The 23,879-nt window shown below is 31.8% G+C and overlaps 1 protein-coding gene across 1 annotated transcript in view; it reads right to left on the bottom strand.

The window, feature by feature from the left end:
- LOC129803309 (spondin-2) overlaps positions 1–23,879 on the bottom strand; it is a 57,479-nt gene that overhangs the window by 7,135 nt on the left and 26,465 nt on the right. The window contains exons 2-4 of the mRNA XM_055849762.1: positions 15,223–15,491; positions 9,986–10,207; positions 9,611–9,843 (exon numbers count right to left, since the gene is read on the bottom strand). Coding sequence (XP_055705737.1) covers positions 9,611–9,843; positions 9,986–10,207; positions 15,223–15,491 — 724 coding nt within the window. The remainder of the gene's footprint in view (positions 1–9,610; positions 9,844–9,985; positions 10,208–15,222; positions 15,492–23,879) is intronic.

Here is a 23,879-nt window from a genome sequence, read left to right as displayed (position 1 = left end):
AAATTAATTATTTTGGTCATAAATATATGTACAGTGTTTTAAATGATTACAGACATTAGAGGCTGAACTTTAAAAATTTCCAAATAAAAATTTCAGAAAATATACTTAATGTTGTACTTTTATATGCCTAAGAACTTGAATTAATCCCTTAAGGACGAGAAGGTAAAAAATGAGGGGTCATAAAAATCACTTTTTCTGACTTTTTAGAGCAAAATATGGCTTTAGATGGTCGTAGGAAAAATTTCATTTTTGGGTCACCGGTGACCCAATCGTCCTTAAAGGGTTAAACAAGTTTTTGTCATCATCATTTACAACCGCTTATCCCTATTGGGACTGCGGGTCTATGATATCGAAGTTAACAGCCCACGCCTGTCTATTCTTTACCACTTCAAGATGTTTGAGGTCAACGCCAAGGCGCTCCCAGGTAAGATCCTTATTTTGATTCAGCTACCTTGTCCTAGGTCTGCCCTGAGGTCGACGTCTCCTCACAATAATGGCTTGCATAGCTCGTTTGGGAAATTTTATAATTTTTTTTTTAATTATGTTGAAAAGCATTAGAGAAAAAGCTTTTTCTTTAGTCTTTTGGCCCACGTAACCCCTTAAAAAAGCATTGAAGGGCACCCAAATGAAATTATTACATCTAGAAACTTTATATCACACTTGTAACATGATACAATTGACTGGGTAGTTTAGGTGTCATTAACGCATTTTTGACTTTTCTTGCACATACCTTAATGAATTCGTACTATTTTGAACTTTTCCCAAATTTATGGTCTCTGTTCTGCCAATAAAAATTAGGATAAAGACTCTTAATTGAGATTATAAAGATTTCAACATATCCGTTTTTTGTTAAAAAGTAATACCAATAAGATATAAGTAATTGGTAATAAGGGTAAATATTAATTACTAAATAAGAGAGGCATTGAAGTTGAGTTTGGAGGTATAACAAATTCAAATCGATTCAATTTATTAAATTTCAGAGGATGATCTGTCCTCTGTACAATGGAAATACAAAATTAAATTAAAAAGAAGAATCTGGACTGACACTCAAATAGAGATTGTTAATATGTCCCTTGTTTTCCCTCATCCTTGCCCTTCCCCGCCGAAATCATGTCTGTCTGGAATTCCTTGACAATAAGTCATGTAATTTTCTTCAATTTTTGGATATGTTTTTGAAATTTTCCAGGCGGTTCGCACACAAACGAAAATACAGTTGAATCATTCCTAATAAGGGTTTTTTCGAGGTTAAAGATTTAAAAGGTTATGCGTATTTCTTAACCGAATGGTATGATATTTAGGAGTTGGAAAGGTCTTGGAATGTCTGTCAAGGCTGAACAGGTTCCAATCAATTCTGTATCAAAATGTCGATTTTTTATGTTGGCACGAAAGGACGTTATGGTCCACATATGATTTTTTTTCGATATTTCTTTTTTTGTTGAGTTTCTTTAAGGATTATGGGGTGGAATTATACTTATTTCCACCACTGTATTTCTTACCATTTGGCAGCCAGGATAGACAGAAGTTGAAAAAATCACGATTGTTAAAACTGTTCTCTCATGGAGTTCGAGCAGTTAAAAAATTATTTCAACAAGAGTAATTATATTTAAAATTAATTCAACAAGGATCTTGTATCTTGAAATACTTGTGTGCTATTTAAAACCATTGAAATTTCCCTGATTTATCTTAAAATTTCATTTTTATAATATCAAGACTTTAATTTTGACTCTTTTTTACATTTAGTAAAAAGAATGGTTGAGGCTTGAGTGGTTACTTCTATACTATTGCGAGAATTACTGATAGATTTAATGATTGTGTTATGATAAATTCCTGATTCAAGTAACAATTTATCATTATCAAAATAGCAGAATAGAGCAGATATATTCATGTTGTATCGATAATTTGTAAGCACAGTTAAGAATCCGTAATACACGAGAAGGATTGAGGCGGTTAGTTTATGGAAATTACTGTGCCAACCCGGATATATTTGTTAACATCGAATAAAAACATTCCCAATCTAATTATAGATTTGTTACTCTTCACTTTAATAAATGATAAAAAAAATCCATTAGAGAACCACTCAATTATTCTTATTACTTTCAAGGAAAGTACTATAATTACCTGAAATTAATATTTTATATAGTAGAAATTTATAAGATACACCGTGTTACATTTCCAGGGTGATAATACGAAAAGCATGTGGGATTGAATTACAGGTAAGAAAGAATTCATCGTGAAGTTAAAATTTATTTAGGGTTACGTAATATTATTTCTTGATTAGTTTTGAGACAAAACGAGATCAAATGACAAGCCCAGATATTTCAATATGAATGCAATACAATACCGTTACGATCGTAAGAATCATCATTTTCGAAACAACATATTAATGTTAACAATATTTATGTTTGTATTTAAATAATCCTGTTCTAAATCAGATATCTTGGTCCTGATGAAATAAATAATTAATTCCATAGTTACAAAACAAAGATTGGCTTGACTGTCCCCATTTACCCCTATCTCAAATATTCAATGTGCTTAGTGTCTTTGAAGCAAACAATGCACATTGACCACAAGTAGCATATTGAATTTCTCACAAATATTCTTGCGTTAACCCAGAATAACCATCAGTTGCTTTGACTGGGTTGTCTTTGACTAAAGCATTTAGGAATCGATTTTGAAGATATATGGCAAACATTGCAGAATTGAAAAAAAAAATTTAATGGAAATCGGTCTTTTTGTACGAAGCGGAGGAAATGTGCAAATATTGGCATGTTTGTAGGGTGCAGAATAGCAGAAATTTCAATAAATCAGCACTATGACAAATGACCCTTAAGAGTCACATTTGGAATCAATTGGAACATCGTGTGAACTGTAAATTTCTCTCAATATATGGTCACATCGTAAAATTTTTGTGGTGAAAATTGTAGGAAAATGGAAAAGTTTTGAAAAGGCAAAGGAATGCCATTACATAAATGTGGTGTACATAGAAAAGTACAGTAGAGTCTCCGAAATCTAAACAAATTTGAAGGACGGTTGAGGTTTAAATGTCACATGTGAGGTTATGTAAAAAAAAACCGTGTTGTGGATGATTGAAAACCATATTTTTCTGCTGCTTCCTGAATATATACACACATTATAATTAATATAAAATGAAAAGAAGGTTCGTCACCAAGAAGATTTGTAAGAAAGTTATGGGCCTTTGCTTCAAAATAAAATTCTGTTATTGTTGTCAATAACGTTCTAATTTGAGAGATGACAAATGTCATTCATATCCGCCAATAGTGATATACAGTAGAGCCTCGCTATAGTCCATATTTGGTTCCAGATTTGACACTTGGGTCGCACTACAGTCCATGTCATTTTTTAAAATTATCAACGACTTGTAGTATTGAAATTGCTCGACGGCTTCCACTTTCTTTGCGATTGTGGTACTTGTCCTCGCTCTCTTCAATAAAGTTTGCCAAAAATATTAAAATAATTATGACAACATTGCATGTCGCGTACTAAAAAACTTAACCTAACTTAAAATCAGTGTTTCGAAATCAACGGTCGATAAATTATGGACTATAGAGCGATGGCCTATAGCGGGGTTCTACTGTAGAGATATTAGTCTGGCGTCCTAAGGTTTTTTTTACGATAAGAAGCTAAGTTTGAGGTTATCCGAAACAAATATTGGTTGTTACATTAAGAACGAAAGAAATATTCTTAATTTCCAACTAACTCCTCAATTTTGAGATAAATCTTTAAGAGGTAAATCTTTATATCGGTTTTTAAAGCCTGATTCGTATTCTTTGACAAAGATTTTTAAGCTTAAAGTCTCAAATTTGTTTATGTATTTAAGCTGAAGTATAAATAAACCTCACTACTACGAAGCTTAAATGTCAATGTAAGACCTCTCTAGGTTTCCTTTAATTTTGAAGCTAAAACGAGAAACTTTTAAACCTTTAAAAACAAAACAAAAATCAAGCACAATTAAAACTCAGAATAAAATATCTTTAGTTATGACGATGAATATTTAACTTTAAATATTTAAGCTTTCTTTATGTCAGAATTGAAGAGTCATAGGGTGGAATCACCACTTCTCGCCAATGCCCCACTTTTCGCCATTTATATTGAAATAGCAATTTTTTCCATTAATGGAAATAAATTACCTGCACAATTATTTGTATCTCTACTGCTGCTACTTATAGTGTCGAAAAACATTAATTATTTGTTTTGAATTTAAGTGTTTGAGCATTTTTTAGAGCATTATTTTAATCAAGTGCATGGAATCTAATATTTCTTACTAAATATGCCATGTGTCATGAAATTTTTATCGAACAAAATTTACGCTTTTTAGATAAACAATTTTTCTATTGAATATTTAATTAGATTCGACGAATACACAAAATTTATATTTAGTTGATTAATATTTCATTCTATATTATTTTTATGTATAAATGTGCCATGGTGGAAAGTGGTAATATTCTGAAAATGATTTACCACCTGTCGCCATTGCTTTTCAATAAGCGACGCTAACTTCACTTTATAGATTCTTAGTTGTCAAATCTGCTTTGTTTACTTTCTGCAATAGTCTATTACAGTAGACGAGTAGACTCTCTCAAATTCGGGCATTTGGGACCGAAATGTCAACTGAATTAGAGAGAAATTCGGGCGACAAATTTTTTGAAATGCAACGATTTTTTATTCATCTGCATACACATATTGAGTTTACACAGTCATATATATTTCGTAAATTGCATGAAAATCCCTTAATAATGCAAAATTACATCAAAGCTAAGACAAATCATGCCAAATTTTAGCATATTTGATTCATTTGATAAACATAATAAAACTTGAAAAATGGCATCAAACTTTTTTCAAATGTAACTGCTGCCCGAATTAAAAAGTAGCCCGATCTTAAAAGAGCCGAATTCGCGAGAGTCTACTGTAATTGGATTTCTCAAATAAAAATGAAAAAAATCATTTAAAATGAGTAATAATAAGGTAATCATGAAGAAAAAGAAATGCTGAATATATTCTTTTTATACATTGCCTAAAATAATCGAGTTCAGACCTTTTCAAATGGGTGGCGAGAAGTGGTTACAAAACTGGCGAAAAGTGGTAAAAATAGCGAAGAAGTGGTTATTTTTGCATTGTTATTCTACAATTGGTGAAAATTTGGTGGTCATCCGATGTCCGAGTAACGAGATATTTAACTTTTAGGAAAAAAAAAATTACACGGGTAGCATAGAACATTGCCAACTTCAAATGGTTCTCCTGAAGATTTGTCATTCTGAGATAGCATAGTATGGAATGGAACCGTCGATATATACTGCTCTCTCCGCTCCGCGGAGTTCGAGCAGTAAAAGGTTCGCTTATTTCGAAGTAACGAAAAGGAAGGCAAATTTGGTGGATCAGAGAGAAAGGGAAGTGTAGGATACTTCAGACCTTTCAGACATATTATAAAAAATATGAAATTTTGAGATAATAAATTAAAGGGTTACGTGGGTCACAAAGAATTAAAAGACAGCATATTTTTCTAAATTTCTTTTCAAGTAAAAAAAAAGTTTATTTAAATTAAGTTCTTATAGTGAGACATTTAAACTTTAAAAAATCTTCATTTACAAAATGCTAATCGTTAGAGTCTGATGTTCAGAGACCTTTTTTGAAAACAACTTAATCTTCGGTAAATTCGTAAACGCCTTTTTAGGAATTTGGAGTTGAAAACACCTCTTTAAATTATTGATTCGTTGATTTTCAATTATTTCTACGAATTTTTCGCTATGAGAAATCAACATTTTTAAATTTTTAACGTTTTGAGTTAATCCAATATTTATAGTCTAAAAAAGTTAAATATTTTTATAAGCACTCCCGATTTTGTGTAATTTTCACATACTTCTTAATTTCGAGATAAATCCTTAAAGCTCTAAATACTGAAATAAGCCTTTGAAATCTAATTTGCTTTATTCAATATCTTTTAATTAAGTTTCAAATTTCTTTATGTATTTAATTTAAGCTATAAGACGCTACAAACTTCAGAATAATAATACTAAAATGGAAATAACAAAGTTCTTCAGGTGCCTTGAATTTTAAGCTGTTCGCAAGAACTTTTGAACTTTTAAGTACGGCAAATTTTGAAATGAGATTGTAGTGCTTGAAGTATGTATATGATAATAACCTAAGATATTCGAGCTTCCGCACTGACAGGTTTAAGGAGATTACCTCTTAATTTTGAGATAAAAAAACTCAATGATTTTATTCAAATATTTGAGTACAATTATGAATAATGGGCTAATGCCCCTTCATACATTGCAATCTCTATAATTTCTACAATAAAAGACAACTTAAACTTGATAATTCTTTTTCAGTTATTCAATAAACTGGGAAAAATAGCCCGGTAGAGATAAAAATACATTTTGTTACACTTTTCTCACTCCATCGAAAATTATGCAAAATTTTTACACAAAGTTAAAGTTTGACATCGTATTGATTTTGATAGGCATTGAATAAATGAGCAGTAAAAAGTTAAAATTGATCAGTAACTAAAAAATTTGAAACAGTGATATTATCGTCCAAATTTTGGCAAAGGGAAAATAAGGGGCTTTTCACTCTATATGGAACTATTTTAACCAGGGGAGTGACATTAGCTCTAAAAAATGCGACCAGTTTTAGTGTAATTTTTTCCTGTTTTCGTACACATTTCACGCGATATCTCCGAAACTATGTAGGTTGCCAATTTGGGATTTTCGGTTGCCTATTCTATATTAAATTGGCTTTTATTTTGTATTTGTATTATTTGCTAATTCATTCTACAATGACATAAAATAGCTAATAAACTCAAAAATTTTTTCGGCACGCTAGAAACATATGGGAAACATAGAAAACGTTATACTCCTTATTTAAACTGTTAAATATATAAATTAGGCCCATTTTTGTACAGATTTAATTTTTTTTACTGACCATAATTAGATATTTTACTGCTCATTTTTAACTTTTTACTGCCCATTTAGATTTTTTTATTACTGCCCATTTAGAATTTTTTACTGCTCGTTTGTTTTTTGCCATTTTGATAATATTTTCCTTTAGTCGCTTTCCTGATGTGAATTTTAGTTGACAAATTCTTCACTTAAATAGTTACGTTTAATTTGGAAAAAAAATAAATTCAATGGCCGTTGAGAAGTTCGACCGAAAGTTCGTATCTCTTACGGTTTGGAGTTTAGATGGGTAACAAGTTTACGGAAAGAAAAAAAGAGTATTTAAGAAAGATAGGTAATTTACGGGTAATTTATCGATTCATTGCCGATTGTGACCGATACAGTCAGGTTGCAAATTTCAAGACCTTTCCAAAATATCCAAATTTAACAAAATCGGCTAAAAAATAGGCTCTCTAGTTAAACTTTTTCATTAAAAAATTCAAGATGGCGATTTGTTTAGGTCATACTCTGATAAAAATCGCTCGTAAAAGTTTTGTAAAATCTCGTTGCCCCATATAGAAAATTAACGAGATGTTTGGCTACCCCTGTCGCCATAGGGATTCTTGTAAAATCTTTTCATTTTTAACAAGATATCTTGTTGATACCGGATACTGCACATATTTTACTAATAATATACAAAATCTTGTAAAAGTTTTGTCAGTATTCTTTTTTTATTCACCAAAAAATTACGATTTTGTAGTCGGAAATGGTCTGTAAAGTCCTATTTAACCATTTGTTGCAGACACCATACCGGAGTACAATTGCTATATATAACAAAAAAAAATGAAAATCGTGATTATTATATCCACCAAATTGATAAACAATTTGACAGAAAATATTTCAAGACCATTTTGAGAGAAAGGTATAAAAATGAAAGAGAAAACGATATATTTTGCAGCGCCATCTATTGAGAAATTCCCGTGAAAACCAGATTTTGAGGAAACTTTTACAAGAATTTTGTTAATTAATTTTGGTGGATTCGGTTTTAACAAGAAATCTTGTTGAAAATGAAAAGATTTTACGAGAATCCCTATGGCGACAGGGGTAGCCAAACATCTTGCTACTTTTCCATATAAATTGACTTATTTTACAAATTTTTTACGAGATTATTTACGAGATATTTTTTTCAGAGAGGTATGTTTAGACGAAATTTTCGCCTAGACCCCTTCAAAACATATCCAAAAATAAAAGATCTCGTAACAGCCATTTTCGAAATAAACTAAAAACACGGTTTTGAATTGAATGGAAGAGTTGGAGTAAAAACCTACACAGAAAAAAAATATTTTGTAAAAATGTTCGTAAATGTTTGTGAATTTCTATGGGGTAGTTACGAAATAGTCGTAAATCGTATAACCCATAAACAAGTTCGTAAAGGTTTGTACTTTTTTCACAAACATTGTTCGTAACTTGATCACTTAACGAGCAGTTTTTGTACTTTAACTAACATTTGTTTGTAAATGTTCGTAAACGCACAAAAAAATGATCGTAAAATTTTGTCATTTGTTCGTAAATTTTTGTTCAACTGACGAATATTTTACGAACACTGAATTGAAAAAAATATTTTGTAAAAATGTTCGTAAATGTTTGTGAATTCCTATGCGGGAGTTACGAAATACTCGTAAATCGTATAACCCACAAACATGTTCGTAAAAGTTTGTACTTTTTCACAAACATTGTTCGTAACGTGATCACTTAACGAGTATTTTTTGTACTTTTACAAACATTTGTTTGTAAATCTTCGTAAATACACAAAAAATGTTCGTAAAATTTTGTCATTTGTTCGTAAATTTTTGTTTATCTGACGAGAATTTTACGAATATCTACGAACAAATGACAAAATTTCACGAACATTTTTTGTGTGTTTCACTCAGAAAAAATGGGGGTGCGATTAACTTTTTTTCCACATAATTTTAACACTTTTTAGGTGTAAAAATATATCAACATATTTTAATGTTAATTTTACACCTTTTTAAGGGTAATATTAACATGAAAAAGGGTAACTTTAACCCCTAATACACCTAAAAAGTATAATATTTATATCAATTTCGGATCAATACTGCAGGGTAAAATAAACATTTCCGGAATGTTATTTTAACTTTTTCGGATTTCTCTCACAGTGTTACGAACATTTACGAAAAAATGTTTATAAAAGTACAAAAAATACTCGACAAGTGATCATGTTACGAACAATGTTTGTGAAAAAAGTACAAACATTTACGAACAGTTTTACAAAATATTTTTTTTTGTGTAGAGATATTGGTTTTTAATTGGGGGTGACCCAAGACCGGAAGTTGATATCTCTTACCGTTTAAGCTCCAGGACGGTGACAATTTGAAAAAAATCGATTATATAACTGTTCTCTCTTTGAGTTCAAGTAGTAAAATGAATTTTACAGATTTATCAATAAAAATTAAGGGGCTGGCTTTAAAAATGAAAAGTTTTGTTAGAAATTATTCCTGTATTCAAGTGTCTTTATTAAGAAAGTTGCATCTTTGTTCAACTATATTAACGATATTGTGAAGAAGAGTAACTTTTGAACATCAGAAAAAATGATAAAATCTCGTGGAGCGTGAAATAGAAATTGTGGTGTACGCGACCTCCTAAAACTTTTTCGTACCTTTGCAAATGGGAAAAAAATCTTGATATGGTAAACTTACTTGGGATTGAGTTTCGCCAGCAATTTGGCGCGAATTCGATCGCGTTCGGTGAAAATACTGGGCAACGGTGACACCTCATATTGGCGCTCACGTTCTATGTTAGCCGACAGCTCATTATTCATTTCCACATGATTTTTCTCTGAGTTCAAGTGTGTCTTGGCCACCGCCACAGTTTCATATTTACGATCATCCTCCTCATGATTGAAGACTTCACTTAGTTCGTACTCCTTCAGCTGAAAGTGTTAAATACGACGGTAAATACATCATAATCTCATCCACAAACAGAAGAGAAATACGATGAGTATAAAATCGTAACTCAGGAATTTCCTCTAAAGAATAAAAAAATAAAGATAAACAGATATAAAATGAGCTTACTTTAATAAATTGAAATGTTCCAATTGGTGGGAGACGAGGACTCTGCGGGTAGAAAAAGCTTCCAGCCGGGTGTGCGGGATATCGAGCTGTTATGCGATAAATCACACCCTGTGGCTCTGTCGGCCAATTCGGGGCAGTGAATGTGAATCCATTATCCGTTCCAGCATCCATTGGATTCATTTCCACTGTGACACTATCAATCCATGTGTCTCCAGAGCACAACTGTAAAGAGTCAATTGTGAGCCAGAACCACCAAAAAGGACTCAATTGACTATTTTTCTCCCATTTTCTCCCATCTTTTCAAACACATCCGGGGACATGGTTAAGGACACAGCAGAAAAGAAATGTGTGGGATGGACGGATTAAAATTAACAGGCAATTGTTTCACCCAGAAAAACCCACAAGAATATATTTGAACGATGCCATGGGACGATATTTCTCTGTAATTGAGCAATTTAAAGTGAAATAGGATACCCATTCTTGCTATATTTAATGCCTCTTTTAACCGAGAAAGTATTTCTTTAATAGATAAATTTCTACACACGCTGGCAACAATATCTTGGTCCAAAATTGTATTTACGTACACTATTTTGCAATATTTTCGCGAGAATTCGCAAGTAGCACGTATGTTAATTTTTCCTTTTAATGAAAGTTAGTATAAACCGGAAATAACACATGAGTTAACAGATAAAGTACTCCCTAAGTGACCGGATTTAAGCCTTTTTCAGGTCATCAGTGCGCTTTATTGCATATTATTTCGTGATACATGGAATGGACAATAAGAAAATAAAAACAATAAAACAATTTAATGCAAGTCTAGAAATCCTGCTTGCCATAACTGTGTTATCACACTGGAACATTAAAATTTTAATATGATTCACATTAATTGTCGCTGGTGAGAGTCCAAATGTCTAATTTGTGTGTTTGAATCATTTTATATTCAAAATTTGATCTATTTGTTGATAAAAAGGTAGAATTGGCCCGAAAAAAATTTGATATAAATTGATTTATAGCATTAATGCGAAAAATTAATGCGATTTTCTCTTTAATTTTTTAATGTGAAAAATATTTATGCTTCAGGTAAATTTAAACTTATTTTTTGCAGGCCAAGTCCACTTCTTTATCAATAAATAGAAAAAACCCCAAATATTAAGTGACTCAAAGACACAAATAACATATTTGGACGCTCACAAGCGACAATTAATGTGAATCACATTACAATTTTAATGTGCAAGTGTGATAACGCCGTAAAAGAGTGGAATAAACTTATGCAAATCTTTTTAAAAAGAAAGGAACGCCAGTTTCGATTTCATAATTTTACCAATCTAAAAGTAGAGAACGGATCCGTAAAGTTCTAGATTCAGTACAGTAGACTCTCTCAAATTCGGGCATTTGGGATCAAAATGTCACTCGAATTAGAGCGGCAAACTTTTTGAAATACAACGATTTTTCTTCATCTGCACGCACATATTAAGATTGCATACTCATAATAATCGTAAATTTTATGAGAACCCCTTAACTCTTTCGTCTCCTTTGGGACTCTGGGTCTGGGTACCCATGGAAAAAAGAATTTTTTTAGACTATTTAGAATCGATAAAATTCCGATTCTTGTAGATGATTACAAACTATAAGGATGTCCAAATCTAGGATATTTTTTGCAGGATCCCAATTAACTCCTGAGCTAAGATATTCTTGGTCAAAAATCGTGAATTTTCGATTTTCTGCTTCCTTGCAGATATTGTGACCTTTTTGATATTTCTAGACCCGAATAAGGAAAAACCTCTCGGGGTCAATAAGTATGATAACTAACAATTACAGATTACATAAATTCGAAAAACAATTTTTTCATAAATTTTCAAAAAACTTGTTCAAACTTGATGGGAATTCTCGTCCGCAAGAATCTAGAGGTCAAATGTAAGGTTACCCCGCCAATGCCCGCCATTTGCTTTTTGACACCAACCTTGTAAGAAAATTCCAAGCGGGAGCGAAATTTTTGTCAATATGGCCGATAATTTTGACATTTGGCAGCGAGGGAGATTGCTTTCGAGGAAGTTTTTCCTATTCTTCCAGATTTTGGTGAATCCTGATTGTACAGGAAGTGTTTTTTTGGCTCTTGAGAAAGCTTAATGTGTCTGCAATAACATCGTGTTGAGAGAAATGTGTGTTAAAGCGTTATTCTGTGAAATATTTTGAGGAATCTGTTGGCAAGCAGGAGCTGGGTGTCCTTTTCAGCACTTCCTGGACATCCCACAAGATACTGGTCAATAATTCTTCTTGTTTTAGTGATCAACATTGTAAAGGAGTCATTTGACATGCAAAAATAATTCACAAAATTGATATTATTGGCTTTTGGAAAATTGAAGTTTGTCCAAGTTTGTATCCTTTGCGTTCTTTAGGGGACGAGAGTTCCCATGAGTTTTCCAATTTCCCAGAGGCGGAGAAAATTCTTTCTCTACAAAAGTATCATATTTGACCATTAAGATTTACAATAAAGTGAGTTTTACTGAAATTCGTTCGCTGGATATGTTGTGGTCCGGAAAGAGTTAAGCACGAAATATTCATATTTTATTGGAGGTCATCGAAGATTGGTAGTTGATATCTCTTACGGTTTAAGCTTCAAATCGGTGACATGTTGAAAGAGTTAATAACGCAAAGTCACATCATAACTAAGACAAACCATGGCAAATTTGATCATATTTGCTTCTATTGATAATCATAATCAAACTTGAAAAATGTCAATCACCAAAGTAGCCCGATCTTAAAAGAGCCGAATTAGCGAGAGTCCACTGTACTTCTTAAATTTTATTTGTAGCCAACCGAATTTTAAATATTTATTACTCATTTGAAACATTGCTAATTTTTTAACACATTTGTTAGTCAAAATAAATATTATATAATCGCAATTGGATATCAAGGTTCTCAAGTCTGCGTAAGATACCTTGCAATGACAAAACAGATTCCCTGAAACCATTAATTAATATTTTTCCAAAGAATAACTTTTTCGGGATGGAGGGGTCATTTAATATAAATACAGAAATACATCATAAAATATGTTAATTTTTTGTCTATGTAGATTTTAAACAATGTATAGGGTAGGTGCTCATAATTTTGTCCAGTTTCTTATTTTGGACACTTTGAAGATAACATTGGACACTAAAAATAAATTGATTAAAATGATGGATTTTTATTCCAATATTTGATGAAAAATGAATTCTATCTAAATATTTGTTCTTTTTGGAAGATTTTGACACTAAATACGTTAAATTTTGAATATGATTTGAGTTGAAATTGCTTTGTTGAAAATTCAGTGTGAGCAATTGCTTACGAGAAATATGACAGAACTTCGTGGCTTACTTCAGTCTTATTTAGTTTTGGTGAAGTACTAACAAAGTTTGTTCGCTGTTTTTGAGTGATATTATTGAATATTCATTGAATATTGTGTTGATTCACGTTACTGATGATTTGTGCATTTGACCTGAAGTGAGATTTGCCTTGTGAATTATATTTTTCGTGTGAAAAATGGGAAATTTTTTAAGACATTCACCAGTGAGGTGATGAGTCTTATTTTGGACAGGTGTTTTTCTCACGAAATTTCGTGAAGTTTTAGCTTTTGTGATGACTAGGTTGGACAAATGCCTGGAGAAACAAAGGAGCATCATCTCTACGAAAGAGATGTAGCGAGAAATGCCTTGAAAGGCTCCCGGAAAGGTCAGGGAATGAGCGAATCTGCACGTACTTGGAGTATCGAAGTCAACTCACTTTAATGAATGATATGGAAAGTTTCTGGGCTTCTGTGACATTCTACGTTTCCCTTACATGAACAGGAAGAGGACTTGGTAAGATTGGTTCATAAAATGAAGAACAATGGGCATCCTGTTGAGGCGGAATATCTGTCCAAATTTACAGACAAGTTGTAAAAATTAATAACCAAGTTGTCCAAAATAAGAGTCAAATTCACCTCTACATATCAATTCATTTTTAAACATATTAAAACTAATTTTAGTAAAAATGAGATGATAAATAGCTTGCCAAGTTTCTAAACAATCCTTCTGAAAAGAGAGTAACAAAAAAAGTCAATTAGTATTGAAAATATCGCACTTCAAACTTGGGATATCGATGCTTATATGCAGACTGTCCAAAATTATAAGCACTTCCCCTAGTCATGATAAATAATTGAGAACAAATTATGAATTGATATTATTAGATGGCAAGCTGATATTGATTGCTGATTGTGTAGACCTCTTTTGTTTAAACAAAACAATTTATTGGTTTTTGCTCAAAGTTTCACAATATAAATATAGAGGAAAGGTTTTAGGCTTTGCACATACACTGGTTTCTAACACATCAACTTTTTGCTCATATTTCTTCAATGCATCTGACCCTATCTATTACCGGATTCAGACTGGAGTTTTAGGCCAGTTCCCGAAGGCCTCAAAAATTTAAATAACAAACAATTTTGCTGATTTTTCAAAATCCGGTGGATAATTTGCCTTTAATATCCAATCTGAAGCAACAATTTCTTCAAAAATCTTGCATGATTAAGAAATTAAAGGATTTAAGTCATATAAGGTAAAGTGCCCTCGACTCGACCGGTGGTCAAATATTTAAGTGATTTTTCGGTACTTTTAAATTTCCGTTGATTCAATATTTAAATCCACAACGCAATTAAAAATCTTTTAATAAAATTAATCCTTAATTTTATTTGGAGACCTTAAGTTTCGTTTTTTTCGTTCCGATTGTTTCGATTTTTTACTTTATTGAAAGAAATAATCATATCTTATTTTCATTCTTATTGTTGCTATTAAATCATTCAAAGTAAACTGATTGTAATCTATGAAGGAATATAATCTAGAATAATTTTCGAGTGGAGTTTACCGGAAGTCAAGCATTATTTCCTTGCGAAATAGGTATACACTGAGAAAAAAAGAGGGTGCGATTAACATTTTTCCTCATAACTTTAACACTTTTTAGGTGTAAAAATATATCACTATATTTTAATGTTAATTTTACACCTTTTTAATGGTAAAATTAACATAAAAAAGGTTAACTTTAGCCCCCAATACACCTAAAAAGCATAATATTTACACCGATTTCGGATCAATACTGCAGGGTAAAATAAACATTTCCGGAATGTTATATTAACTTTTTCGAATTTCTCTCAGTGTAGTGTCTTTCCAGATTAAGGGTTTTCAAAGGAATTTCGTTTTGGGTTAGAAAAAAAGGTAAAAAAAACTTACTGAGAAGGAGTCAATGCCAATGAACCAGTCCGGTGATGGCACTATCCTCGTTATGAGTGACACAGCACTGTGATTGGCATCCACGAAGAATTTTCCTTCGCTGCGACCACTTCCACTCCCAATGGCTGGCAATGTAAAGGCATCAAAGACACTCTCCTCCAGACCATCAGTTAGAAGGTCACTTCGACCCGTCTCCACGAACTGCTTCACACCCGCCGACGCAAGTTCACCCTCGCGAAAGAGGCGCCAGTGCGGTGTATGTGTACGACCTGGGAAAAGTTATTGGATTAATTTTCCAAATTTCCCTTCTATCCCCAAACACCCTTGCTCTGGGCGATGGTAATTTAATCTGACAATCAGCGCACTTCTCAGGCATGATTGCGTGTATGCCACTCAATTTCACTCAACTTTCCCCAAAATTCTAATCAATCTAATTAATTAGTTTGTATGTATGAGTTTGTCAGACGAAGACGAAGGTCTACCTTTTTCCCATAAAGTACTACCAACTAGCAAGAAATAGACCTCGATTTGATAATAAAAAGAATTTTGGGGTAATACCGTCAACCAAAAGGTACATCTACCTTTGGAAACCTTATAAGTTTTTATAGGTATTTGGGAAATTTATAGATTACATACACTGCCATTTTGGTACAATAGGGGCATCTTAAAGTTTTCTAATTTAATATTCAAGTTCACTTTAATTTGATAGGCTACAATGCAAACGGGACAGAAACAGAATATTTCAATGACTAATTCTTTTTCAGAATGACTTAGGAAATGACTTATGTTCTATTTCAGAATGAAAACATTTCAGAAGAGCTATTATTTATAATAACACAAAAAAAAATATTTGGAAAAATTGTTCGTAAATGTTTGTGAATTTCTACTAAGAACTTTCGAAATGCCTGTAAATCGTATAAGAAAAGATTCTGAATCAGGAGACTCGACTCTATCAACGTACCAAGTGAGATCTATGTGCTAAAAAAAACGTTAAGTTGTTGCATGGTGCAAATCTTAAAACATTATTATTAAAAAATAAATAAATAAATTGCATTTAAAAATAAATACTAAATCTTAAATCTTGTAACACGATTGCAATCCAGAGCAATTTAGAAATGTATTCGCGTAAATAATTTAAGATAATGCAATAGGATATAACGAAAATTTTATAATAGAATGAATATTTTTGTAGCCAGATAAAACATTTGTCAATTTAGAAATACACCAAGTGTCATGCTTTAACAAAATGCATTTTTTTTTGTTATTTTATAACGTAACCAACAATACAATTTATGTGTCAAAAAACTAATGAAAAATAGCTTCTATAGTCATGTATTTTTGTTGTATCATGCATAATACATAATACACAAAACTCATGGAATGATTTCCCAAGTGTATTGGCAGTTGATCAAATGTATCTCATCCATCATGCATAAAATATTCACATTTAGTTATAGGGGTTCAATTGACTGTGACGTTTTACCAGCTAAATTTGATTAAATTCTGTTGCAAAGTTTAATTATTTTTACAGTTTATGTATCGCGATTACAAATTAAAACAGTATAGGGTGGATTATCTCCTTTCTGCCACTCTAAGAAAAATAATTTTTATTAAATTATAAATTTAGTACTTTACAAATAGAGCTCAAGATATGTTTGAAAGGCATTTAAAAGTAAATACTAATCGATTTTTCCGTACGTCTTCATTAAATTTGTAAAATACTCACTCCGTTCCGAAATAAGTCGTACGTTTGCGAAAATACTAGGGCTTAAGGAATGGTTTTAGAGAATGTTTTTGTTATTTGTAAATATCTTATGTATGAACTATCCTCCATGTTCAGGGATAATATGGGAATCTTACGAAGATGGTAAGTTAAGGAATCCATATGTTGAAGTTGTTCATTTTTCGCGTTTTTTTCAAAGAGCTCCAGTAGATAGTTAATTACTAAAAAATGGACTGTGATTAACATTACAGGCTAGAATTTGTTCTAAATTTTTAGTATACACAAGTAGAATTCAACAGTTATTACCGATATGACATTTTTTATTGCTCAAATTTTGCAGAATAAGCAATAAAAAGAACATTCTTTCTTATGTGTACGAATATCTGGGTGCTAAATGGTTAGAGATAGGGACTTGGGACCTTCGGCGGACTCCCCCTATAAGTTGAATAATTACTGAAAATAATTACCCGCGAAAATAATTACTGAATGTACTTACAAATTACAGATTGCAATAAACTGATAGTCGATAATAAAAAAAATTAAATGACTTAAAATGTATGAAATCTATGGTAAACTAAATATTATAATATAATTGCGATTTTCCGGAAGAAAACAATTTTTCGCTTTTGTGTTATAATTCGTGCGAGTAACACATAAACAATCGCTACCATAAAGTAGTGAAATATTTCACCCTAAAGTTGAGTTTTTAGAGAGTTTGAGTGGAGGTCTGCCCCGGTGTATCTGTGAGCGATCTTGTAGCGCAGAACCCTTTATTTTAGGTATCTAAAATGGCCCATCCGGACCCCGGAACTTGTCTATAGGGTGACCCATATGACCGTCCAGGAATTAAAGTAAAATGTAGTGAAGTTGAATAAAAATATACAAGAGGAATTTTGGTGTTTTTTCTGGACCTCGAAGCTCATCTCGCCGTCCCTTCAGTTCTGAGTCATTTGAGGGTGGTTGCGAAGGAATGGAAGTGTCTATCCCATTCCCAGAAGCGTAACTGCTTGTAATTTGGGATATGTAATTTTGGACACTTTGAGGGTAAAGTTGGACAATACAAATAAATCTAATAAATCTTTATTAACACTAAATTCGTTCAATTTCGAATATTATTTGAATTAAAATTGTTTTGTTGAAACTTGTGAATAATTTCTTACAAGAAATATGACAGAACCTTTTGTTTACTTCAGTCTTATTAGATGTGGTAAAGTACTTACTATTTTTATTCGACATTTTTAAGTGATATTGTTAAATATTAATTAAATACTGTGTTAATTCATGTTAAAAATGTTTTGTTGAATTACGTTTTTTCGTGTGAAAAATGGAATTTTGTCGGAGATTTTCCAGTTGTAAGGTAGAGCTTGCTATTTTGGACAGGTGTCTTTTTTTAGAAATGTTGTAAATTTTTTACAAATTGAAAAAAGATTTTTTCAATTTGTAAATTCAATTTAATTTTCAATAGTTCCTATTTAATACTTCCTATGTTTTATTTTCCACTAAAATTCAATTGAATTGATAGATCTGCACTTATTTATTGATAAAAACTAATACTTGGTCCAGAAAAACCTGTTTAAATATTTTAAAATAGCATAAATGTGGTTGCTCAAATAAATTTGAATTCAGCCAATGAAAATGTTAAAATTGCTCATTAATTTCAATTTTATTGCAGTTACACAAGTAGTCTTTTAAAGAAAATTGTTATTATTAAATTTATTTACTCGTAATTAATATTATTTGTGGCGAAAATATAAGATAAGTACAGTCTTTTAGTGATAAACTTGCATGAAGTGGAGCTTAAGTATCGGGAGTAATTCATTAAGTTCCTCCAAAGCCATTCGAAGGAAATTGTTGTGTTAAGAAATTTCAGTTGGGAGTTGAGACGACTTCATACAGATTTTCAATAAGACTGTATGAGAGTCGCTGCATGAACCCTTTGCCTACAAATCTTTTTTTCTGGCATTAGGAATCCTCCTGAGTAACAGATAAGTGACTTATAAGACATTTTAAGTACTATAACATATTTTCCGGAGTCATTCACATTCAAAAATCTCGTGGCACTATTTAAAATTGAGCAAATTTCTTGCAAAACGTGTTCTGACTGTGAGAATTTTCAAGTAAATTCTAGAAATCTTAATGCTCAATTGAATTCAACATTAAAACGTGGAAAATCCTAGTGTGATAGCACCGTAAAAAAGGACCCGGAAGGCCAGGGAGTGTGCGAAATGGAATGTCGAAGTCAACTCTCTTTAATTAATTATAGAAAGTTTCCAGGCTCCTTACGACATTATGCAGTTCCTTCTCATAAACAGGAAGAGGATTTCGTATGTTATGTTCTTAGTATGGACAACAATGGGCATCCTAATAGATGTCCAAAATTACAAGCAAGGTGTCCAAAATTGCAATCAAATTCATGTTTTTTGTTTATTAGTATTTTTCGAAATTTTAATTTTGGGAAAATAAAGAAACAAATAGTGGTTATTCTACCCTATAAACATATTTCATATGTTGTGACACATTTTCATTAATAGAAAGCCTAATTACAAAAAAAAATAATAAAATTGTTGTTTTAGAGCTATCAGTTATTTTAAAATTAACTAATTGATCATTTTGATTAGACACAGCAAGTATATGTCAAATTAAATTTGTAAATTTGTATTTCAGCAAAGAAAAGGCTAACAATGTAACGTCTTAATATACATTGGCGGGGTTTTTGATGTGTTTTGTGTAGAAAGTTGTGGGAAAGTTTATGGGAATTATTTTGGGCATGAAGGAACTTTAGCCCTGTGAATGTGAAAATTTTAGTTTGTATCGAAGGAAACTTTTCCTATGCGATAATCCACCATTTGGTGAAGAGAGAGATTAAATTGAAGCTCTGAGAAAGCAGTCAAAAATGATGGATTTTTTTTCATTCACTTCTAGTCTTCTTGTCAATTAATTCCAATGGACGTTTAATCTGTATAAACTTTTAAATTTCAATTGTATTTCTGTGTTTTCTTTTCGTCCAACCCCATAAAGCTGTATCAATACCATTAAAATTTTCTCACGAAAAAATTCTGCCTTGTGCCAATTTTTACTTTTTTTCCGGATATTTCTGTGTGCTCTTTTCTCACATTTTCTGCCGATTCATTCAATTGGAATTTTCCTAGAAAATTTTCCTTCACAATCTCCCACATAGAGAAGATGGGAAAATTTCTCTCTAAAAAAAAACGCAACAGGAAACTGAATTAAGATTATAAAAAAAATCATTTTGACACAATTTTCTAATTTGAAAGTTTTCCTCTGATTTTCCTTCTTATTTTCTTACCTCTCGCACAAAAAAAATATAAAAATCACTCATACAATCACAGAAATAATTTTCCTCGTTAAAATGTGAAGAAGAATTTTGCACCGGGGAAAAGCTATATAGGAAAAAGACGATGAAGCAGAGGAAGAGAATGATGAGATGAAAATTGGCCAAGTGCCACAATAAAACGTTTTATACACTCACATGGAGAGTGAGCATCGCATAAACAGAAAATTATAAAACATCTCCCACTTTAGTTCACCTTTTGGCCCCTTCTTAGCAATTACTTCACGCGTATATTTCGTTCCACCTTTAAAATTCAACACTAAATTTTAATTATACAATCGTTGGGGCAACAGAAGCGCCCTAGAAAGCACACCTCACACCCCAGAAAAAAACATTCACCTCTCTGGGACACTAAATTTAAAATGTCGTACACAGTATTAAAACACACTTTTTATGCTTTATATTTTCCAAGCAGAAGTTTAATTCGAAAATGAGTTGCACGAAGAATGGACATAAATACAAGCATGACTTTTTTTATCACTATTTTCACTTGGCTTGCCTTTAGGCAGTCGGGGGAAGCTATTAAGAAGGCTCTCTGGAGAGATTGAAGAAGATCCCTCACATTGTTGAACTTGCAAATATTGCATAAAAGAAAAAAAATGTATATACCTCTAGGAAAAAATGTGAAAAACAAGGGAAGATAATTAATCAATGTTTGTGGAATTAATTGCTGAGATAAGACTCAGTTTAGAAGCCAAGTTGGTAAATTCTGAAGCTGAAATGGGAATTTGAGAAAAAAACATTGAATGCTGAAATATTATCTTTGGGTTCAGAAATTTTGTAAAGAGGATCAGAAGAGACCCGAAGCATTTTCGTACATAAAGCTTTGTAACCTACAGAGCGATAAATTCGCTCTACTAGCTTTCACGAAGACCATTTTCTTCCATCTAGAAAGAAAATGTGCTTTTCTAGCCATTTTATGAAAATTAAAATTGTGCAAATTCTCTAAAATTCTCACCAGTTATTATAGAAATCGACTTAGAATTTAGAATAACGTTAATTAGAGCTGTCTAAATATTCTCTCTGTCAGAATTCTTAAAATAAAAGCACAAAATTCAATAAATGTAGGAGAAAGTTCCCATGCTCCGTATGATCCCAAGCTTCGTAATGACTGAATTTCTCCTATGTTTATCAATAAATTTGACTCATCGTATCCATATTCTAAAAACTAAGGGAAAGTGTCCAGTTTTTAAGATATATTGAAGAAGCGTAGTTATTCAAAAACATATAAGAAAAATTTAGTTATTACGAAGCTTGGGATTGTACGAAGCATAGGAACTTTCCCCTACATGGAGTGTACATTCTTATTGCCATTAAGGTAGAGTTTGAATATCGGATATCGCAGAATTTCGGACAAACCTATTTAAAAAAAAACAACACTTAATATAAACTTCGCAAACTCCATAATTGCATAATTAATATATTATTACTAGATTATCGCTGTCGTAATTTTCAATTGATTTGTCCGAAATTTCTATTTTTAACAGTTTCTGTCACCTGAAACAACTTAACTAAAACTACAATTGCAGGGGTCCGCCTTAAGTGACTATTAATTGTAACATTTAACCTACAAAATATAGTAAGGTGCACACAGAAAAATGGAAAATTCTTAAACAGAAACACCCAGGAATTTAATTTCAAATCCCATCCAATGAATGCCAATGCCCTAATTCTAAATCTTTGATCATTTAGTTTTAGTTGCAATTTGCAAACCTGTAGACATTTTTCATTTTCCAGCTAATGCTGAACTTTAGTTCCCGATCTCTTAGCTTGAAAGAGCTAGGGATTCTAACCCATTTCTTTCGCTCAGAGCTTCTAAACTTAAACGCCTCGGGGATTCACGTCCAATTTAAATTCCCAGGATCTTATATATTCTTAAATTTAGAGTCAAAATTTTTCTGTGTGTGGGGTAACTGGATCGTTTTCCGAAGAGTGCTACTTAAACGCTTGTTTTTGACTGATGAAATTCTTTTTGATTTCTTCTAAGTCCATGGAATTATTCACTGTTTCATTCAGAAATATAATATTAAAAAAAATATCAAAAATTCTAAAGAAAATTTATAGAATAATGATAATACTGAAATAAGTCAGCATGCACTAACTGGGTCGCCTTTTCGCTAATTCACTTTTAATTAAACCTTTGGATTTAAAATACTTTTTTCACAAGGAAAAAACAATAGGGGAGGCCGGGATAGAATTAGCTACGCATGGTATTAGACAGCAGGATGTTATAGCCTGCTTTAGAAGGAATATTGAGGAAATCACTACTTATTCGAAGTAAACACATCCCTTACTATTCATTGAAATACTTTTCAGCCTGATACAAACATTTTTATACAATTTATACGCAATGAAAGATTTCATTTGTTGGCCATGTCTGCCCCGGTCTCCCTTAAATGTTTTCAATGAACCAGCTGTCATTAGCGAAAATATCACTGCTAGAAATTTTTTAGTGAAGATCCCAGCTGGCACAAGATTGAAATGAGTCGATTATACTTACTTATTAAATGGATAAAAATATTATTTTTGCTTTTTCTCAAACTTTAATAGTTAGGGGAAAGTACTCTCCCTTCGAACGTTTATGCCTTCGAATGATGTGAATTTCTTTTACTTTTCCTAAGAGATTTCCACATGATTTTCACATAATTATCAATAATTGATAATAAATCTAACTAATATTTAATAGAAATATTTAAGGCTTTTAAGAAAACTTAAAGAAAATTCACATTATTCGAAGGCATGAACGTTCGAAGGGAGAGTACTTTCCCCTATATTATGTTGCTGTAGTGACTATATTACGGAAATAAAAATAAAAATATTATTTTAAGTGGATTAGTCATAAACGGTCCAGATAGCGAAGCGCCCGGATTAGCACACTTGACTGTGTTTAAACTTCTTTTATGGTTGAGTGTGATTAGTAAAAATTAAATTCGATCGCTAGTGCGCTATGGATCAGATTTCTCAGACATTTTTCATATGTCTATCCACTCTTTCGCCCTTAAAATTGGATTGATCTGAATTGAATTTGTTGTGATGTTCAAATGAAAAAGAAGAGTACGAAAGAGTGTGACAAACGTATGGAAAACAACGTTTGAGAGAGAAAACGTTACGAATTTCGATTTCATGAAATTTTCTAAATGTAAGAGATGTTCCCGAGCAATGAATAACAACATTTAGTTAAGTTTAAGAATTAAAATTGATAATCAAAGCGTCTGGTATACCTTTTAGGTTAAGAAAATTTCATGAAGTCAAAATTCACATCCCTTTCTTTCTCAAAGGTTTTGAATATTATTCCACTCTTTCGTTTTTTCACTCTGTATTTTTTTCGAATATCACAACAAATTCAATTTAGTTCTATCCGATTTTGAACCAAAAGGGAGGTATGTCAAGTCTTTAAGAATTTAATTCACCAGTCCAAAAGATTTTTACGAAAGCTTTAAGGCGATTCTAAATGAGCTTTTCACAGTGCCAGTGACTAAATGAATTTGAGAATGCTTCATGACTTTCTCAGTATACCAGAATCAGTATTTTGATTTTGAATTTATCATGATACTCCGCGCTTAGATAAAATTAATTTGGCAA

The sequence above is a fragment of the Phlebotomus papatasi genome, chromosome 2, assembly GCF_024763615.1.
Source record: "Phlebotomus papatasi isolate M1 chromosome 2, Ppap_2.1, whole genome shotgun sequence".
NCBI classification, from domain to species: Eukaryota; Metazoa; Arthropoda; class Insecta; order Diptera; family Psychodidae; genus Phlebotomus; species Phlebotomus papatasi.
This window is presented reverse-complemented; position numbering and strand designations above follow the sequence as displayed.